This window comes from Physella acuta, unplaced genomic scaffold (assembly GCF_028476545.2).
Source record: "Physella acuta isolate Inbredline_101_S28 unplaced genomic scaffold, ASM2847654v3 ptg001451l, whole genome shotgun sequence".
Taxonomy (NCBI): Eukaryota; Metazoa; Mollusca; class Gastropoda; family Physidae; genus Physella; species Physella acuta.
In genome coordinates this window covers 71,738-88,911 of record NW_026732966.1, presented here as the reverse complement: position 1 = coordinate 88,911, position 17,174 = coordinate 71,738, and the positions used below count along the sequence as shown (strand labels likewise).

Sequence of the window (17,174 nt, the reverse complement as noted above, 5' to 3'; positions counted from 1 at the left end):
CGGATTAAGGGGGGGGGGGGGGGGGGGCTGATAGGGCTGCAGCCCCAAATTTACCGCCTAATTGTTTGTTTTCACTATAAAAACTTAAGTTTCAATGTTTGCATCACAAGCTTCAATTTTTTTTTCAAAATTTCTAACTTTCACACACGTACGTATAATTACCACCTGTCCAGAGCGTAGCGCCCCTTCCCGGCGCCCGGGGACAAACTTTTCGATTTGCACCCCCCCTCATATATATATATATATATATATATATATATATATATATATATATATATATATATAGTATTGTTTATTTAATTAGAATTAAATCCTTTAGGCCCTACTGGTAAAATGTAAATCAAAGAGAAGAACTAGCATGCTAAAATCAAGGGGCCAGAACTCAATATAACTAGTGGTGAAAATGTATGTAACCAGCAGTTGCTGTTTCCTTTGGTGTAGAAGGGCTTTAGAATTAAGTTTAGATGGTACAGTTTCTTAGCTTTGAGTCCCAATGGGTCACTTTTGCAATATGTCTATCCTGCCAGGTAAACTATTTACAATTAGTATCAACATACATAAATAAATTTAAAAAAACAACACTCAAAGGGCTTTTTGTGCTCATTTAATAAAGACAATTGTATTTTTTTCATCGTTTAATTGTGATATATATTGCAACATTGTCATTAAATCATGTAAATCATCACCCATTAATTATTTACAATTATAATCAACCATTTACAATGTATAGATGATGGGAAACTTCAAGAGGCAAACCAATTAATGTAAATAAAAAAAAATTCAAAAAGGTCTGAAAGTGATTAAATATTTTACTTTTAAAAATTTAGAACAAAACTTAAGCTTAATATTAATAGGTAGAAGAGATCACGCACAAAAAATTAAAGATATATCTGACTGCGCATAAAGAATAAAACAAAACCATTAATGAAATAATAATTTTTAAAACATAAATTTATAAAAATTAAAATTTATAAGAACTTTTAAAACATTAATGGTATACTGTTTTGAAACTGTTCAAGATTTTACAAACACTAGCAGTGATAATGTCTAAATGTGATGGACATGTCTTTAGAACTCAATAAAATTGCTTATAGCCCACCTTTTTTATTCAAAGTCTAGGGTTAGACACAGGTACAGAATATAGTCCAAGAAATTTTAAAAGTTATAGGAAGTTATACTTGTGCATTCTAACTATAATTTTAATATTAATTTTAGCTTAAAATTAGCAAAAGTAAAATGCAATAAAGAAATTTGGCTAGTCTCTACCCAACTAAAAAAATTAAATGTATCCAAATTAATTTTCATTGAATGTAACTGTTATGTTAATTTGTAAAATTACCATATAAAGAAAAATGTTTTTCTTTAATTTCAAAAAGTAGGTGCATTACCGATATAAAATAGAATTATCACCATGTAATGAAAAAAAATAATTATCAATAGATCACATGACTAGAATCTTTGTGCACATTTTGTAAACAGAAATGACCCCACTGTATATTCACAAAACCCACCAGGGTTAGACTTGTTAATACTACACTACATTACCACCACATTTATCAATCAGAGTGTTTATTTTTTTTTTATCTATACTATACATGTCTAGAAAAAAATAACTCACAAGTTAGTGTTAATAAAAACATTTTTCCCTATGAAAAATGTATAGGCCTACTTACTTGTTGTGAGTTTTTATTCTAGACATGCATGATATACAAGTCGCAAGTGTAAATGCAGTGTTAGGAGCATTTGCCCACACAAGTAACAAAGTGTATGCAGTGCTATCAGAAAGACCAGACAATATGCATGACGGCAATATAATAATGACCAGGCTTAAAGCATGCCCCCACCATAAAAATGACCAGGCTATAAGAAATGACCACAGTGTATGAATAACCACACCACAAGCATGACAGCTATATGAGGTTGACCACGTAAAAATTATGTACAGGATACCATATTACACAAATTAACAAAGTTCTCCTTATTAATGACAATAGTTTACAATTGTACTTAATGATAGAAACAAACCACGGTTTTATGTCTTGCATTATCTTAAAGCATGGCAGTTAGCAGCAGTGAACATCATTTTTTTTAACAAAACAAAAATTAAAACCAACACCCAAAATATTTATTTACAACAGTTCAAGTGGATTATCAATAAAAAAAAGTAATAGCTTCGTGTAGCTACTATGACAATCACATGCTAATAAGTAAAACTGAATATAATTTTTTACTGTGAAAATCCAATAGAAAAAAAGCACTAAAAATAGTGGTTGCCAGTTTTTTTTGAGCAAGTGAAGCAAATTTGAATGTCAGCTGAAATATTGTATTGACAGAAGAAAAAAGTCTGGATGATATTCATCTAATTCAGGGGTCTCCAAACTTTTCAGTCAGAGAGACACATTAACTATAAATTTTCAGTTCGGGGGCCAGTTTCTTCCAGACATGTCTTTGATTTTTCTGGGCAAAGTTCCTCAGCTATCACCAACAAACGATTTTTCCTTGGACAAAAAGATCTCCGCGGGCCGGATGAGAGGACCAAGCGGGCCGCATCCGGCCCGCGGGCCGTAGTTTGGAGACCCCTGATCTAATTGTTAAAGCATCTAGACTGTGAACACATTTCACTCCCAAGGTAAATTCTGACAGAATAAAAAAAGAAAATATTTCACAACCAGAAGGTAACTAAAAGGACATAATAAATTATAGAAGTGTTAATGACAAAAATATACAAGCTCCTTCTTCTAAATTGTTTGTAAATGATTGTAATGCAAATACATGGATTTATATCTTAACTAACACTTAATTCATATATATAAATACTTTTATTTGCCACTTCTTCCAAGCTGTTATTTAAAATCTATTCAGAAGGGGAAAACTTGGAATAAATGTTTTAAATATCAAGCCTATTGTCAATAGTCACTACAATTTTTTTTTTATTCAAGTAACAACTGCCATTCTAGCCTACAATATAAAATAAAATCCCAACCTGTGAGTACAAAGTAATTTTATCATTCCAAAGATTTCTGAATATTCAAATAAAGAAATTTTACATTGATCTATGCAATAAAAGTACTCAGGTGATGATTAGAAAGAAAAAAAAAACTAAATTATTTCTGAATAAAATTAGTTGATACACATTTCTAAATTAAACCTTTAAAAATTGCCCATTAATATTGAATATTTTTAAAAAAAGTAATTTTCTGGTTAAATATTACACTGGCTTTAGAAAATGTTAAGATAAAATTCACTAGTTTAATGATAAGTAAGCATTAGAAAATATATGCTCCAATCATTAATTTATTTTTATTTCAAAACTTTTTGAGGAAATTTTAAAACACTTAACCTTTTTTACAATATTTCTTAAAATAACTTTAGCTTTAACAGGTTTAGTATCATTGTGTTCTATAGAATATGTGGTTTAATGCACAAATAAACTAAGTACAAGCAAAATGCTTTTTACTTTTTAGAGATAATTCTCTCAACGATCGTCCAAGAATTGTGAAAGAAAGGTAAAAGTAATTCTAGATTTTAAACTGCTGGAAAAACTGAATGAGTAATGTGACAGTAAAAATATTATAACAGTTTTCTATACATTTTATCACAATTTCTTTGTACTTCCTCCACACAACCATGACAGTTTTGGCATTTTTGACGTCTTTAAATAAATATTTTTTTAAAAATACAGAAAAACAAACAAGAGCAAAGATTTGCTTGCCATGAAATATATAAATTAAATAGATTCTAATAGCACATTGGGATTTACTTTTTAAACTGTTTAAAAAAACAGAAAAGTTTGCAGGGCATTTTAAAAAGTCATACATAATTTAGAAGTTAAAATTTATTTTAATGTAAAACAATAACTTAAAAATTAAAATACAAACTCTAATTTACCAATATCCTGTTGCAATTTGCTTCCATTATTTGTGTAAATTCACAATTGGTGGTTGATAGCAATAGAAGTTTCACACTATACATACATTAATTTAATAAAAACTAGCTAAGTAATGCTATAATGTTGGTGGTATGACCTTTGATGTTTGACCTTTACCAAGGGGAGGTCTGTGACCAAACCAAGACATTTTCCACTCCAAGGTGTCTTTTATGAGTTGCTGTTCTTGTATAGTGAAGTTTAGCAGCATAGAAACAGCTTTAATTAGTTGTATTGCCTATAAAGGAATTAAAAGGAAGTTTTTAAAATTAAAATAAATTTAAATATTTTAATTCAACTAAAAACCACTTTACCCTTTTAAGATAAAAAACCCCAGTAATATTAAATCGGAAGTGTCTAGAACTACTAAAACAGCTAGACATATTGATGTTTACATAAGAATACTAAACTTAAAATTATGAAATTTTGCAACATATCAATGAACTCTACTGTTTGTAGGCACACAGTTTTAGTTAATAAAATAAAATTGACAAACATACCTCAGATTCCCGACTTAACATAAATTTTAAGACCACATGCTTCAGGTACAAAAAGTTCACATCCTTGTCCAAATCTCTCTTCACATTAGTTGTGTGTACAGTTAACGCATCAGTGGCGCCGCACGGCACAGAAGACGATGATGACGTGAGGGTCATCGTGTTTGACGAAGACTGAACTGCTAACACAGCGGCAGACGGGCTGTTGTAGGAGCTGTTGCGGGTGGAGTTGGGTTGGTGGGAGTTCTGCTGGTAGAACTGTTGCTGCTGGTAGCTGTCTATTCTGCGCGACAGGGAGGGGGAAGTGGATGAAGTATTGTTGCCTGTCTGGTCCAGCCCCTCGTCGTTAGGCAATGACTGGACTTTGAATTCACGCTGGAGAGTCGTTCGCAAGTCTTTTAACGTTTGCTCCTGCTTTTTTACTGTCTGAAAGTTGTACACAAAATATATAAAGTTAAAAACAAAATCTTTTCTTAAAGGAATAATATAAAAACAATGATAATAAAACAAAAAGATTGTATTCATTAGATTACTGAACCATAGAAAAGATTATGAAAATGGTTAATTTAAACAAACAAAGTATATTGTTAAAGCATTTTAAAGCTTGTTATTTAAAAGGTTTTTTTTTATACCGCTTTAATTTATACTTTTCAGTATTTAAATATAAAGATTTAACTTAGTTGATACTTAAGTAAGTTGTATAAACAATTGCTATAATTATTATTTCCCAGCCGACGCTTATGACTAAAAAAGTCCTTATTCAACTTCATATTGGTAATATTCCCTTACAAATCACTCAACATAAGGGTTCAATAAAACATGTTTAACCCTATGTCATGAACATCAAGTCACCTGGCTAAGTGAGTGACCACTACTACCTAGTTATCACCAGGTTTGACACTGAAAACAGTTAACTTTGAATTGTTATAATGACTAATTTAATATCTATTTAGACTGAAAATAATATATTCTTAAGTAATTATTGGAAATCTAGAAAGTTTTAAAGATAAGGGTCAAACTGAATTACAAGATTTGTACACAAAACCACAGACAAACAGGCAACTTAAGTAAAAGCTTTTAAAAATAAAGCAATTTATAACTTTATAACTAAACAAGGTTTAAATTAAGACTATAAAATGGAAGATGATATTGACCCATACCCGGTTTTTCTCAGCTAGTTGTGATTGTAAAGACGCAATGGTGTCATTCATTTCTTCAATTCTGTTTGAGTAAAGACCAGACTCTGCTTTCATTATTTCATTCAGTTCAATCTGTGGAGAAATTTAAAAATTAATTGTTGCATTAAGTAGTGCTCGTGAATTTTTTTACATCTTGTTATAAAATATTTTTTTTTAGGAAAGACCATATTTTAGAGTACACAATCGATTTTTTTATTTGTGACAAAGCTTACTGTTGCATAAAGAAAATTATTTCATTGTAAAAGTGGTCAATTTTATAAAATTCTAAATTTTTAAAATGCCGAAAGCTAAGAGCTGAATTGCTACATTAAGGACCTGAGATCAAATTCTTTTAAAAATTTGATAAATCTTTAACAATGCTTAGATGCTGATGTTTTTGTAAATACTTTTAATTTAAAAAAAAAACAGCAAATCTAAAAATCAATTCTGGTATCGACACCACTGTAAATGGCTGATCTACCAATATCATGACCTAGATAGATGATTACAAAATTGTATTAGGAAAATCAATGGAGTAAATAGAGAAAACATCATCCAGCTAGGTGAGCATAATTAAAGTATGGGACAAAAAACTAAATGCTGAGAACATTTCTCAGGTCTTAAAGAGTTAAGGAATTTTTCCCAAACTTGCACTGGTAATTCCATCATGTATAGTTAACAAATAACTAGAAAAGTGACCACATCACATGGAATTGTTTTCTTTTTTATTTTCTGTAAAATATGCAACTAAAGAATCAAGTTCCTAACCTGTTTTTCTAATGCTTCCAACCTCTGTCTAAGACTTCTCTCAGATTTCTCCATGGATTCCATGGCTTTTGACTTCAGCTCTAAGCTTCTCTCCAGCTCCAGAATTGTGTCACTGCTGCTTGATTTTATTGAATGTATTTGTTTGTGAAGCTCTGCATTTCTATCCAGCAAATCTCCTTTAGCTATGAAAATAGTGAGGTTTAACAAAGTTACAATTTTATTTAGGAAATATTTTTATGTAATATATAAATTACTAAATTACTATATTTTTATGCGGTAAAAACATTTTAATATAATATGTAGAAACTATGTCTAAATTTATATTAATTTAAAATGTTACAACTTAAAAATCTGGCCATACCATTTTCAGCAGCCTGCCAGTTTTGTTCTAGATCTTCTTTATTCTTCTCAACTTGCTTCAGTTCATGTTCTTTATCAACAAGCTGTTGTTTTAAGGATGAAATCTGCCAAAAATAAAATCATGTAAGTTTCATAATAACTGATTGCATTTGTAATAGAAAAAGTTGATGTTCCTTAAAATAAATATTCCCAGCATTCACTGTTGCTAAATTTACTCACAACATTATTCTGTTCAGCGGCAGTTGTTTCCGTTTCTGCCTGTTGTTTCTGTAGACTTTGTATTTCACTATCCTTTCCACTTATAACAGCCTAGTAAAAGAAAGTGTACTCCAAATATGGTATATATATTTTTGGCAACACACTTTGCAAAACAGTGTCAGCAGTCAACCAATCAAATCAGTTGTCATGCTTTAAACAAAAAACATATATAGCTTCCCTTTATAAATATTTGAGTGTGAAGAAAGTATATAATTAATTCACTTTGATCAAATTGTGAGTAACACAAAGACAAATAGTATAGTCAGAATATGGGGGCATTAGTATTTTGATCAACCGTTACAGAATAGCACATATTTTAAGACAATATAGTTGCAAGGTTTAACTAATAAATTTCTATACAAAGCATAATTTTAACTAGTTCTAGATCTAATTAATTTTTAGTTTTCTAAATACAACACATAAATTTACCATCAACTTGTCTACTTCCTCTTTCAGCTGATTGATTTCAGATTGCAGAGCTGCTTCTGTGGCTGATTGGGATGCAATTTTTTCTTCATAATGTGCCTTAAAATGTATTTTAAAAAGCACTGATAAAATTTGTAATGAAATTACAACATACTTTAATTCAACCTAATTGGCGTGATAAAGAAAACCATTTTTTAAAGTGTTAAAATAAGAAAAAATTTTAAAAAATAGAGTTACGCCACTTACAATTTTAGAGTTCATCTCTTCCTGAAGTTTTTGTTTAGCAGCTTCCAACTCTGACACAAGGGATTCAAGGCTTCCAATTTTTGCTCGCAACAAGTTCTCATTTTCTTCAGCTCCTTGCTTCTGTTTGGCTGATTCCATTTCAAGTTCTACAATCTGTTTAACAGGAAAAAATATAAAAATTAACAGGTAAATCAAGTAAATACAAAATAGAATAATAATTTAATCCTATAAAAGTTAAAATGAATATCCTTTATAATCTTTACTAAAGATTTACTAAAAATTTTTAAACAGAAACATTAAAAAAAACCCCACTGTTGAGTAAATAAGCACCACTAATTAAAACTAAAATTACTGAAGTATGACCCACCTGTTTCTCATAATGGCTAGCTTTTGATGAGGCAAGTTCAAGATTCTCCAACGCTCGATTTTCAGCCTCTTCAAGTTTAGAACGTAAATCTTCAACCTACAGATGACAAAATTAAAATACAAGTAAATAAAATTTCATTTTAACTATCATTAACTTCCAAAAATATTGTGAAAATATAAGTGATAAAAACAAAATAACACAATGAAATATAAGTGCGACTCAAATTTTTTTTATTAAAATAAAATAATTTTGCCTCACAAGCCAAAATGAGCCATATTTATATAATTTCAGCTAAAGTATGTGTTACCTGTTTATGGAAGCTCGTCTTGATTTGTTCCGTCATCTTTTGGTAGTTAGTTAGCTCTTCACTATCCTCAACAATTTTAGCATTCAGGTGAGAGATCTACATGAGAAACATGTATGCATTTTATCATGACAATACTTTAAAAAATTATGTCCCTTAAATTTGGATGGCAAATTTTAATATAAATCCTAAAAGAGAAGCAAAAAGTCACACGCAGCAATCTATTCATGTTTACAAAATAACGGCAGTCAAGTTAAGATTCTTTTAGCAAAAATCAACAAGTTACATCTGTTTAAATGAGACCCAAAAACAATTTATGAGATTTCTATAATAAATACTGCATTAAACACAGTATGTAATAGGGAACAGTTGTTTGTAGAAGAAATGATCAGAACAAATTACACTGTATGTAAGTAACGTGACAGTAAATAAGAAGTTTAAATGTACAAGCCTACCTGGTCTTCAAGATGGCTGATTTTATCACTCCAGGTCGACTTGACCTCGGTTAACTGCTGCCTGGCCTCTGAAAGTTTCTGCTCCATGGAGTCCCTCTCAGCACTCAGTGCTGTCAGGCGGTCATCTCCAGATAGGCCGGAGTCCGAGATCCTCTGTTCCAGAAGTTTCACTCTCTCCTGGAGCGTGTCAATCTGGTCGTCTTTCTCTTGGACCATTTTGCTTGTCTGTGACAGGGGGAACAGCATGAGAAAGTGCTAAGGCCTCATCATGAATATATTCAGACAATTATGACAGCAAATTTCATAGTGTTAATGGTGAACACAATTAATGATATACCCCAAATCTAATTTATTAGAAAATCATGCCCATACACTTTTTAAACAAACATAATTTGTATATTTTAAAAATGCTTATAGTAGAATAAATTCTTTTCAACAACTTATGTTTTTATTTGTTAATGTCAAACATCACCACATCTTATTAAAAAAATATATAATTTATTTTTAAATTGTTAAACTTAAGCTTTGACCTATAACAAAGTTTTTCTAAAAAAATTAACCTTATTTCTCTGCAGATCTGAGTTCCTGATCAAAGTTTTGTATTCCCCATCCAAGTCAGACAACTGTTCCTGCAGTTTTGATACTTGAGTGTCTTTCTATTAATTTAAAAAAAATTATTAGGAAATGGTTAAAAAACATTTGTGAAATATTTCTTGTTTTAAAAATCTGTTAGAAAGTATTCAGCATCAAGGTAAAATAAAATTCTTAAAAATCTGACATCAAATATTTAGCCTCTTAAAATATGGGCTACCTCCAGCATTTCTTTATTTAACTCATCCAGCCTTTTTTCAAAAGCAGACTTGTCCTTGCTAAGGGAGATCACTAGCTCAGCTCTTTCTCCATTTTCTTCCTTTAATTTCAAACTAAAAGAAAATATTAATAGTAATTCAATTTAAACACACGTGAGGTTCTACTTTCAATTAAAAAAATAAATATATTGCGGCCTGATGCGTATACAAATTAAAACACATTAATATCATTGGGTTTAATCTAATGCTGTTTAATTTAAGGGCTTACAAAATTAAAACCAATGCTTAAAATAAAAAAAAAAAACAAAAAAAAAACTAGATTTGTTTTTTTTAAAAATAATTTTCACATAAAAATTAACTTGTCTTTTTAACCCATTGTTGTAGCAGACATATTTAAACTACTGGGACCTACTCACTTGTCGGCCTCCAGTACAGTCAGCCTCTGTCTGAGTGGTCCTATCTCATCTGTCAGCTTCTCCACCTGCGACTCAGCCGCGTGGCACTGACGGGTCTTGGTCTCCAGGTCGGCGCGACATGTGACCAGTATTTCCTCAGTGTTCAGTAGCTGTCAGGTAACATAATAATTGCAATCAGAGAATTATCAAGGGAAGAACATTACGGCCAGAGAAATGACAATGAGGCATAGATACACTTAAATATATTACAACAATACCTAAATTGAAACAAAGATGAGGAAAAAATGTTTATAACTTAATTATAAGTAAAATAAATACCATTTACTTAATTAATATCTTTAAACTGAACACAAAGTCACTCTCCAACATAACGAGTGATGCAAATAATAAAATTCTAATATTAAATGTAAACATATCCCTTAATACCTTCACTTAATTCTACTTAAAACAATTAAATATCCTTGCTCCTTAATGAAATCTATATGAAAATAACTTCAACCCAAGCACCCATACAAATCTCTATACTAGATCATGCAGTGGGTTATATGTCGGCAAAAACAGTGCTAGTGTCTTGAAATTGTTTACGTGAGCATTTTTGAGGGTTTATAATCTCATGCTGGCTATAACAAGGCAACTATTACATTCACATATATTTGTGAATTGTAAATGATAGTTGTATAATCAGTGCCATATCCTAAACAATCTGACTTATATCAAAGCAGTTAGTAGTGGGAAAATATTACATTGAAAACTAACTTTTGAGAGCCTATCGTTTTATTATATAATAACCATCCAATTTAAAGAAGTTCCATGTAAAATAAATGAAGGGCAACCAATTATAAAAAATGAGACCATAATTATATTGTACCTACAAAGAAGACAAGGAATATTAATAAGTTAAATATCTTTTTATACTGTAGTTATTTATTTCTCACCATGCAAAAACTGAACCCAAAACCAAAGCAATTTGATAAATGAAACAAAACATTTTTTTTTTAATAAAACACACACCTCTGCAGTGGTTTGCTTAGCTAAAGCAAGTCATAACTTCAAACACCAACAAAACCCAAAACCTTAACAAGCTTAATTTTGGTGGCCATGCTTAGGGTCAGTATAGGCTGGAGAATGCTTTTATTTTTGTAGTGTTGATAAAACTGACACATGAAATACCGTACTGCATCTACTATTTTTATTTTGCAGTATAACTCAAAGGCTAGGGTCGACTACTACTATCATGGTAAGTGATACTAGCAAAAAACTATTCTTGCTTTCCCCTCCAAAATATAAATAATTAACGTTTTCAATAATATTTCAGTTTTAGTTTTATTTTTAAAAATTTCTTTAACTATATACATTTTTCCTTATGTTAATTGTAATAATTAAATAAGCTGTAAATAAACTTCTTTGATAGCAAAAAAATATTTAAAAAAAAAAAACAAAGCAATTTTTTTTTTGTAAACAGACAAAAGCTTTCTCCAGAAGTGGAATAAATACAGGGGCAGAGAACTGTGTACCAGATGTTTAACTTTGGCCAACTCCTGAGTGGTCAGCCCTTCAAATTCATCATTCTCTTCTTCACGTTTGAAATAACGGGCTTTGTATTGCTCAGCAGCTACCAATTGCCTGGATAACTCACTTTTGTCCTGAAATGTTCATGATCAGCCAAGTTTTCAAACTTTACTTCTTCGAATCTTACCTTTGCAGAGATGGTCAGTTTATTTTCAATTCTAATTCCAGTGTTTTTCGCAAACAGAATGCTAGATTTTAATGTTACGCTTTCATTAAGTATAACTAGAAATTCCATAAGAAGCATCTATTTATTTTTTAATATTTTTTGCAAACAGAAAGGTAGGTTTTAGTGTAAAATTTTAGCTGGAAAAAATTTGAAATTCCATAAAATGCATCTATTTATCCCTTATTCTAGATCTTTTTTATCTTTCTTCATAAATGGTATTATATCATTCAGGTTTGGTAAAAATCTTTTTGCAGATTGTGTACGCAATTTTGTCTTTTAAAAATGATTGATTGATAAACAAAAAGTCATTGTTGCACTTGATGAATGCAATAGAAAATGTGACAGGCAGAGTATTTTTATTGGCTCTGTTTTTTATATAAAATATACTCAGCTTGTTTTCATAGCAACTTTAAAATATTTTTACTAGGCATAACAGCAAAAAAGCTATACTTAGCAGGTTATGTTTTTTTTTTGGGGAAAACCCACAGTTAAAAATAATAGTAATTCCAAAGACAGAGTAGCCTACCTTTTCCAGTTTTAGTTTGTCACTCTGGTAGCCTTCAATGAGCTTATCTCTGTACTTTTCAAACTCTTCTTTCTGCTCCTGTAGCTTCTTGTTTGTTGCTAGCAGTAAAAAAAAATTAAATATATAAACAAAATAACTCTTTAGTTGCCTTGAGATGTTAACTTTGAAATACTTTATTCTTAATTTGTAAACAAATCAGTACCTTCTTCATGCTGTTTGATGGTCTGTTCAAGTTTATCTATTGTTTTACTTTTATCTTTTATCAGTGCTGCTAAATCTAGAGAAAACAATTTTATAAACAAGTTTAGCAAAAGTATATTTATTTAAAACTAATAAGCTCTAATCAATGTATGGGTTCTTTTCTATAACAAATTGACAAACAACATACATTTAACAATCCATATTGAAAACTAAATATGCAAAAATATTTAAATATACATTTTCAAACAAACAAATAAACCCAACATATAAAAAAAAACAATCCTGCTATTTTAAATCAGGAAAATGGGTTTAATGCTGCTGAATTAAACATGAACACCTCCTGAGCACAACAGAGATATGATTAAAGTACTATTTTAGAAAATACTGGCTCTAAAACTCACCACTAATATTGCCTTCCAGTTTCTTACACTGCTCAGATTTTCTCTGCAACAATATGGTCAGTTCATCTCTTGGGTTCATCACATCCCTCATCTAGAGAAAAAAAAAACTTTTAAGCTGCTAAAAGTTAAGAAACATAGTCTTTCATTTAGTTATTGCTATTCAGAGTCTGAATGAAGAAAATTTAAACTCAGCATTGTAAGAATTGTGTGGCTATGATTAATTACTTGACAAAGCCACCATTGCTTTCACTGACACTAGATAATATTTTTCAGAAATCCTCATGGATGTCCTACAGAATGCCATCCCTTAGTTAACAATTTATTGATTCAAGTGTAATGATTAGCTCCTTTAAACTGATTCAGGGCAATTACATTATAATTGTTGCTTTGACAAAAGGTCTGCTGCATATAACATGAACACAACAAAAAGTTAGTCTGTAATTAGAGAATAAATGATAGTGCTTGTCATAAAGGATTATCCACAGAATAAAACAGGCAACAAATTTAAGAAAAAGTATCAGGACATAACCAAAATAAGTTTTACTTATCATTAACAAAGCCCATTTTAAAAAAAAAAATTCACTTGCAAAGCAAATTAAATAGAAACAAGAAATGTCCATGAAATAAACTCACTGATGAATCTTCACTGGCTATGCTACCTGGGGGAGATGGGCCTAGATGTTGAAAAGACCCAGCATGTGGGAGACTAGTCACTGAAATAGATTAAATAGAATTAAATAGAATGAAATTAGAAGAACTGTATGTTACACCAAACAAATTTTGTTAACCAATTTTCTGTTAATATATGGGGAAATTATTTTAAGTATTTGATGATCACAGGTACAAATCAAAATTCAATTCCAGGAAAAACTAATCATATTCCAATATTATTATTAATATTATTGAATGGAAGTAGTATGGAATAATAATCATTAACTTATTAATAATCATAACATGTTCATCCAATTTATGTAGCATTTTCTGAAAGTAAAACTTTTACAGCAGTCATATTAAAATATATCACCTGAATCTCTTCTGCTCTTGCCAGGAGAATCTGAATTAAGGATTGCACCTCCTTCATTTTCTATCTTTTTCTTGAGCTTCGCAAACATAACTGAAGAACACAAATTATGTTAGTTAGGCCCACCACAATAAAAACAAATTAATTTATACCTTTTAACATGGGATCACAATAAAAATTTCAATTTTAAAAACTAAATATTAGATCTACCTGCAGTATCTAGTGTCATAAATTATAGCAATTAATTATAGGCCTAACAATTGTGATTTATGTTTAAAGTGAGAGACTATTTTTCTTGTTATACTTGAGATGAAATTAGTTTAAGTCCAAGTTATGATAATGAGAATGTGGCTTTAGCTAAACTTGATAAGCTAATCCATTTGGCATAATTTGTTTCGTAATATTTTAACATCATTATTAGAAATAGATAAGGTAATTATTTTTAGGTAGGCCTAGCCTAATGAAAACACACATTCACATATGATTCTAGATCTAAATCTAGCAAAAGTAAAGTGTAAGTCTAGATCAAGATCTGAATATCGAAGTCCTAAGAAAAATAAAAAGGTAGATTAGTTATTCGCAGCTAAAATTCATTTTAGCTTAATTTAAACACAGCTTCACATTCACTTTGAGTAAGGCAAAGTAGATTTATCATAGTTTATTAAAACAAAACCAAAACACACAAAAAATGTTAGGAGAAGAACTTTTTTTTATGACATGAATTTTTGTGTGTGGTAATTTTGTCAAAACTGTTAAGAAGTAACTGTTAGATGTTCATGGGTATGGGTACGAAAATCACTGTTAAATCAGAACATGTTTCGTAAATAGTAAATTATAAACTAAACTCAGTAAACTGACTACTAAACTAATGACGACCCTAACTAACTAAACTAAAAGAGCTGTCACCACAATTTCAAAAAGGTCAGGATATAACATAATTTATGCTGAATTCAAACTTCATACGACAGAGATCTAGAATTACACACACTGCAACTCCTAACCACTCGAAGGGGTTTTCATTTTAACTAGCATACATTACTACATGACTAGTGTGGCGTCAAAACGGCCAATGGCAAAATGGCCCCCAACATAAGAGCCCCATCAAAATGGCCAGCGACATATGGACATAAAGGCTCCCGATAAATAGGCTCCCGACATATAGGCTCCCATCATTTAGTTTTTTCCACAAAACGGCCCCCGCCATTACGACTCCCGACAAATAGGCTCCCGCCATTTAGTTTCTCAACAAAACGGCCCCCGCCATCACGACTCCCCACATAAAGGCTAGTGTCATTTTGGCTCACGACAAAAAGGCTCCTGCCAATTTGGCTCCAGACAATACCGATTCTGTAGAGACTATGTCTCCCGGCAAAGCGGTCTCATTGAATATGACACCTGCCAGTGGGACCCCTTCATCAATATTTAGAGTTAGCTTATCCAACACTCTTAAGTAATACAACGGCAGGCCATTTTTTTATATTAGTTTAACTATTATAAAATATAGTATGTTTTAACTTAAGGGTCATCTATCTATGACTTCCATAATTGAGTTGGTTATAGGCTGTTCTAACTCAGTGTGTGGGGAGAAGGGTCCACGCTGTACCTTCCTCCAGTATGCTTGTAGGTTATCAAAACAAAATGTCGTTATCCTGTAAACATCATGTATATCATACATTTTCACTTCTGTGCTCGCTTTTATGCAACAGATCTTTACTGTTGTAAATTAAACATCAAAATTTTAGAATTGGTAGATTTTAGCTGTTAAGGGCTTGATTTGTTTGTGAATTGATGTTGGTTCATGAAAAACAATTTCATGCAGGCATTAAAAAGAGGTTATAGTAGTAGTGGAGGTAGGACAAAATGGTTACTTTTATGCCAATAGTGGTCATGCCATTCATTCGTCTGGAGCCAATATGTCGGGAGCCCATTTGTCGGGAGCCAATATGTCAGGAGCCCATTTGTTGGTAGCCAATATGTCGGGAGCCCATTTGTCGGTAGCCAATATGTCATGAGCCCATTTGTTGTGAGCCCTTATGTCGGGAGCCATTATGTTCTGAGCCTATTTGTCGGGAGCCAATATGTCAAGAGTCCATTTGTCGGGAGCCTAAATGACCTAGGGCCTATATGTCATATCATATGTCGCGAGTCGATATAACTGGAGCCCATTTGACGGGAGCCAATAAGTCGGGGCCCTGTTGACGGGGCTATTTTGACTGGGTCGTTTTGTGGGGGGTCGATTTTGACGGGGTCAAATTAACGGGGCCGTTTTGACGGGGCCGATTTGTCCCTATATGACTACATGACACATTTTTACTTTTCTCCCACTGACAAGGCAGTTTTTAAATTTTAGTTTTTATTCCAATTTTTAAGTTTTACAGTTAAAATTTAAAAAAAACTAATTTTAAGCAACGGTAATAACCTGTTGTGTGCGACGACTCGTGTAATATCTAGAATACTGGATCTAGATCAATACTAGCTAATTCTAAATACTAAGTACTCGAATGAAAATACTGTTTTTAATATTTTATTCCAGATCTTGTTTTACTATACTAATACGAATCCGGAAAAGGAAGTGATTGTTTATTATTTATGTTTCCAATTAAAAAGTTTACAAAACTAGCTTTTAGCGACACAAATAAAATTAGTCCTGATAAATTCTTGCAAAGTTAGTTTACATTTTTACTTTCTCGTAAAGAAAGTATTGTAATCGTGCAAAAAGAAAAAAAATGGAGATTTTTACAAATCTCGACGTTTTACACCTCACTGATACGGAAAAACATAATTTTGCAATCTTGTCCGTATGTCTGTGTGTCTGTCTGCCTGTGTGTAAACACGATAACTTGAGTACCGTTACAGCTAGGTTGATGAAATTTCATATATAAGTATTTTATCAAAATCGTAGATCCTAATCAACTTTTGAGCGATTTCCGATAATAGGAAGTGGTACTTTTTCTACTTTGAATTTTTAAAAAGCCTATAACTTGAGTACTATTTTAGATAGATTTATGAAATTTCACATGTAAGTAAAAGATCTAATTCTCTACCTTCTGTCAAATTTTGAGAAATTTGCGTTGATTGAAAGTACTAATTTACAATATTTCCGATTTTTCAAAAACTAATGTAAATTTTTAAAGTACAAATAATATTCCGCACTATTATGCACGTTTTATTTGGCGTTCACAGGTGTGCAATTCTTTTTTCTACGACATTTTATTCTATTTTAAAAAGTTTAAGTATTTAAAATGGATTAAAATTCATGTCTATATCCCGAGTTCCCATCC

General features: G+C 31.1%; 1 protein-coding gene across 1 annotated transcript; it reads right to left on the bottom strand.

The window, feature by feature from the left end:
* Positions 1 to 595: 595 nt before the first annotated feature.
* LOC131927959 (golgin subfamily A member 1) lies at positions 596 to 16,461 on the bottom strand. Its single transcript, XM_059283840.1, has 21 exons — positions 16,313 to 16,461; positions 13,897 to 13,986; positions 13,506 to 13,585; positions 12,873 to 12,963; positions 12,473 to 12,547; positions 12,271 to 12,368; positions 11,524 to 11,652; positions 10,010 to 10,158; positions 9,596 to 9,707; positions 9,345 to 9,440; positions 8,785 to 9,009; positions 8,333 to 8,428; positions 8,026 to 8,121; positions 7,659 to 7,811; positions 7,416 to 7,511; positions 6,948 to 7,037; positions 6,730 to 6,832; positions 6,369 to 6,550; positions 5,583 to 5,693; positions 4,426 to 4,848; positions 596 to 4,163 (listed from the first exon to the last, which is right to left on the bottom strand). Exons 2-21 carry the CDS (start codon positions 13,982 to 13,984, stop codon positions 4,005 to 4,007), a joined length of 2,652 nt encoding a protein of 883 aa, XP_059139823.1. The 5' UTR covers positions 13,985 to 13,986; positions 16,313 to 16,461; the 3' UTR covers positions 596 to 4,004.
* Between the last annotated feature and the right edge of the window lie 713 nt (positions 16,462 to 17,174).

What these genes read in the sequence shown, in the direction of transcription:
- LOC131927959 (XM_059283840.1), bottom strand. Translation starts at nt 13,984, where the DNA reads ATGTTTGCGAAGCTCAAGAAAAAGATAGAAAATGAAGGAGGTGCAATC. An exon ending in CAAGAGCAGAAGAGATTCAG is followed by an intron (nt 13,586 to 13,896) that starts GTGATATATTTT and finishes AATCTATTTCAG; the next exon opens with TGACTAGTCTCCCACATGCT. An exon ending in ACTGGAAGGCAATATTAGTG is followed by an intron (nt 12,548 to 12,872) that starts GTGAGTTTTAGA and finishes TGTTTTCTCTAG; the next exon opens with ATTTAGCAGCACTGATAAAA.